Here is a 4922-nt window from a genome sequence, read left to right as displayed (position 1 = left end):
TTTTTTTTATACTTGTCAAGCATGGTTGTAATTTCTCACCTTCCTTTCTTTTCAGTAGACTTCGTCCCGTTGGTAACTTTGTTCTATACTATTTATCGTATAAAATTGAATTTTTTTTATTAGTAAATTGTTTTTTTTTTATCTAATCCTATATGAAATAGTCATTAAAAAGAAAATACCGCGACAGTTTTATTATTGATTTAGGCTTAAAATAAGAAAATTCGTGACTGGTCACAATTTGACATTAAAGGTAACATTCCAGGTAGAAAATCTCCTCGGATGACTTCTTTAAAATATGCTTTCATAATTTTGTTATGCATATCAATGAAAATACAGACATAGATTTCACTACTTAGATATTCTGTGAGACCGATTCCAGACCTGACGTAATAGTCAGTTGACACTTGAAGTATTTCTATCCAACATCTGATTATTGTGACCATTGATATCATTGATATGAAATCCTCGCAAAATCCGACCGTCGGACCGACGGTAGAAACCCGACAACATCGGTAGATTACACATGTATGCCGTCGGTGCGTCTGCCACTATAAGCCCTTGCCCACTGTAGTCTACCTTTGTCCGATCATTTGCATTTTGGTATGATTTTTCTATTAAGCTAAGAAAATACCTATCGATTACGTAAATTCGGACGAAATTTCTGCACTATGCAATATACACCTCAATGAAAGTTTATTGAATTACCTGACACCATTTTTGTTTGTAGATGCATATCAAGGGAAGAATAATTTAAGCAATTGTACAGGGTTTTGCGCATCGTAGGTTACGTGGCAAAGAAGTCGGTTATCATTTGGAGTTCTTTGCTGTGTGGGCATGTGTGTTTAACATTTTAATGAAATTCTTTTGTAAATGATTATCACGAACAACAATCGTTAAATATGACTGCCTTATAGAATTGGATAATTAATATGCAAAGTTATTGCTTGAAGGTTACTCTTCAATCGATCGTTAATATCTGTGTATATTTTGATAAGTATAATTTTTCTGTGAAAGATAACTGTAAAGATGAAGATTAACGATGTTCCTCTACTTATTATTTTATATATGACGCAAAGGTAAGATTGGTTACAGATTAATATAATCTTTTTTTCTGGAACCCCAGTTTTCGATAGGCCTATGTATAATTTGTAAACCATGAATACGATGTTAAATTAAAGGTAAGAATGGTACTTCATAAATTAGAGCGCCATGGTCAAATAAGCGCATCCTAGACTTATCAAATATTGGACATGATGACACCCTCCAGCTGGGATTGTCAACCTGACATCCAATGCAGTGAACGCAAATATATATTTAATTCTGTATTTCGGGTTGAGTTAAACGCTGAGGACTATGACATTGTTTCGGGGTGAAATGAAATATATATTTAATTCTGTCTTCGGGTTGAGTTAAACGCTAATAATTTTAACATTCTTTGGAAGGTAAATAAAATATATATTTAATTCTGTATTTCGGGTCGAGTTAAACGTTAATATTTACATTTTATTTATTTTTAAAATCTCCTCGGATGACTTCTTTAAAATATGCTTTCATAATTTTGTTATGAATATCAATGAAAATACAGACATAGATTTCACTACTTAGATATTCTGTGAGACCGATTCCAGACCTGACGTAATAGTCAGTTGACGCTTGAAGTATTTCTATCCAACATCTGATTATTGTGACCATTGATATCATTGATATGAAATCCTCGCAAAATCCGACCGTCGGACCGACGGTAGAAACCCGACAACATCGGTAGATTACACATGTATGCCGTCGGTGCGTCTGCCGCTACAGTGAACCCATGTGAAAAATTTGCATTCATTTACCGATGAACTACAAATTTCCTTAGTGATCCCCGATGACGTAATGACGTCGTAACAACGCAAAAATCTACATTCAATCCTTAAATAATTCTAACATTGTTTAGGGGTGAAATAAAAGATATTTTACCTTCTTTTATATCTACTTTCTTCTGTTTCAATTTAGAGAAGCAGACATACTTTGCACATAGGTACATTTTACGAATTTTCAGACCTTTATCGCCCACGGCTCTGGGGCCTTCATTTGTGAAACCTCAGTACGCTTTCCCATGTTACACAAATTGTCGCCGTGGACTGTTATCTCGGCCAGTATGTGAAAAGTCACACTAATGGTTGCGAAAAGATACGCAATTTTGCGTACCAGTGATTAAAGACTTGTAAAGTAATATGAGGAGTGTGCGAGAGCGAGGGGGTGCATACAATGTTGTCTATTTCCGAAGTCTGGCAACGAAATGAAGTGCCTCGCCACGATCTCCGCGTGGCATTGCGTGGACATAATTCGTGCAAGTGTCAGTGTGGCAAAAGCCCTGCTACTTTGAATAAGTCAACTATCTTTATTTTTCAGTCGACCCAGCTGTAAATATGGGTACGGATAATCCAGGAAAGTTCAATTTCTAAAGAGTTTGGTCATTGAAAATGAATCATCGTAGAAACGTAGAGTAGTTATGATCTGTTGTGTTGTGTTTAATATAGTCAATAAAGGAAGTGCTTATTTCTAAATATTATTGTTTGAACCCCTTTCTGTCCTATTTCAGATGTGTATGTAATGTTAATCAGTGGCGATTTTCGAGGAAACTTGAATTTAGTGATAAAATAGCAGACAACATTTCCAAAATAACCATTTCACAGACTAGGAGTATTTCAATTTGTATTGCTCATTGTGGGCTGGTGCCAAACTGTTCATCCATATTTTATCTCAAAGTTTCAAGAACCTGTCAACTGAATCTCCAATCCGTTCAGAGCTCAGATTTACAGCCATCCACTCATACCAAGTTCTATCTCGATAATGGTGAGTAACAGTCAGATATCCATCATCTGATAATCTATTTCAACAATGGCAAATAACAATATGATTTAGAACTAACATCTGATACCAAGTTCTATTTCAGCAATGGTAAGTAAAGTAAGATTTATAACTGTCGTCTGATACCCAGTTCTATTACAACAATGTTAAGTAAAAATAAGATTTATAACTATCATCTGATACTAAGTTCTATTTCAACAATGGTAAGTGATAGTGTGATTATAACCATTCTCTGATAAGTTCTATTTTAAGTATGGTAAGTAACTGTATAGTTTATAACCATTCTCTGATAAGTTCTATTTTAAGTATGGTAAGTAACAGTATAGTTTATAACCATTCTCTGATACGTTCTATTTCAACTATGGTAAGTAACTGTATAGTTTATAACCATTCTCTGATAAGTTCTATTTTAAGTATGGTAAGTAACTGTATAGTTTATAACCATTCTCTGATAAGTTCTATTTTAAGTATGGTAAGTAACTGTATAGTTTATAACCATTCTCTGATAAGTTCTATTTCATCAAGGATAGTAACAGTATAGTTTATAACCATTCTCTGATAAGTTCTATTTCAACTATGGTAAGTAACTGTATAGTTTATAACCATTCTCTGATAAGTTCTATTTTAAGTATGGTAAGTAACTGTATAGTTTATAACCATTCTCTGATAAGTTCTATTTTAAGTATGGTAAGTAACAGTATAGTTTATAACCATTCTCTGATAAGTTCTATTTCAACTATGGTAAGTAACAGTATAGTTTATAGCCAATCTCTGATAAGTTCTATTTCAACTAGGGTAAGTAACTGTATAGTTTATAACCATTCTCTGATACGTTCTATTTCAACTAGGGTAAGTAACAGTATAGTTTATAACCATTCTCTGATACGTTCTATTTCAACTATGGTAAGTAACTGTATAGTTTATAACCATTCTCTGATAAGTTCTATTTTAAGTATGGTAAGTAACTGTGTAGTTTATAACCATTCTCTGATAAGTTCTATTTTAAGTATGGTAAGTAACTGTATAGTTTATAACCATTCTCTGATACGTTCTATTTCAACTATGGTAAGTAACTGTATAGTTTATAACCATTCTCTGATAAGTTCTATTTTAAGTATGGTAAGTAACAGTATAGTTTATAAACATTCTCTGATACGTTCTATTTCAACTATGGTAAGTAACTGTATAGTTTATAACCATTCTCTGATACGTTCTATTTCAACTAGGGTAAGTAACAGTATAGTTTATAACCATTCTCTGATACGTTCTATTTCAACTATGGTAAGTAACTGTATAGTTTATAACCATTCTCTGATAAGTTCTATTTTAAGTATGGTAAGTAACAGTATAGTTTATAACCATTCTCTGATAAGTTCTATTTTAAGTATGGTAAGTAACTGTATAGTTTATAACCATTCTCTGATAAGTTCTATTTCAACTATGGTAAGTAACTGTATAGTTTATAACCATTCTCTGATAAGTTCTATTTTAAGTATGGTAAGTAACAGTATAGTTTATAACCATTCTCTGATAAGTTCTATTTTAAGTATGGTAAGTAACTGTATAGTTTATAACCATTCTCTGATAAGTTCTATTTTAAGTATGGTAAGTAACAGTATAGTTTATAACCATTCTCTGATACGCTCTATTTCAACTATGGTAAGTAACTGTATAGTTTATAACCATTCTCTGATAAGTTCTATTTCAACTATGGTAAGCAACTGTTTAGTTTATAACCATTCTCTGATAAGTTCTATTTCAACTAAGGATAGTAACAGTATAGTTTATAACCATTCTCTGATAAATTCTATTTTAAGTATGGTAAGTAACAGTATAGTTTATAACCATTCTCTGATAAGTTCTATTTTAAGTATGGTAAGTAACTGTATAGTTTATAACCATTCTCTGATAAGTTCTATTTCAACTAAGGATAGTAACTGTATAGTTTATAACCATTCGCTGATAAGTTCTATTTCAACTATGGTAAGTAACTGTATAGTTTATAACCATTCTCTGATAAGTTCTATTTTAAGTATGGTAAGTAACTGTATAGTTTATAACCATTCTCT

General features: G+C 32.2%; 1 protein-coding gene across 1 annotated transcript; it reads left to right on the top strand.

Moving 5' to 3' along the window:
• Positions 1–4023: 4023 nt before the first annotated feature.
• LOTGIDRAFT_104265 (hypothetical protein) lies at positions 4024–4842 on the top strand (the record flags this gene model as incomplete). Its single annotated transcript, XM_009053274.1, has 1 exon — positions 4024–4842. A coding segment is annotated over one exon (819 nt), but the record flags the coding sequence as incomplete, so codon positions are not given.
• Between the last annotated feature and the right edge of the window lie 80 nt (positions 4843–4922).

Source organism: Lottia gigantea, assembly GCF_000327385.1.
Source record: "Lottia gigantea unplaced genomic scaffold LOTGIsca_2, whole genome shotgun sequence".
NCBI lineage: Eukaryota > Metazoa > Mollusca > Gastropoda > Lottiidae > Lottia > Lottia gigantea.
Note: the sequence above shows the minus strand (reverse complement) of the source record. Positions and strands in the feature narration are given on the sequence as shown.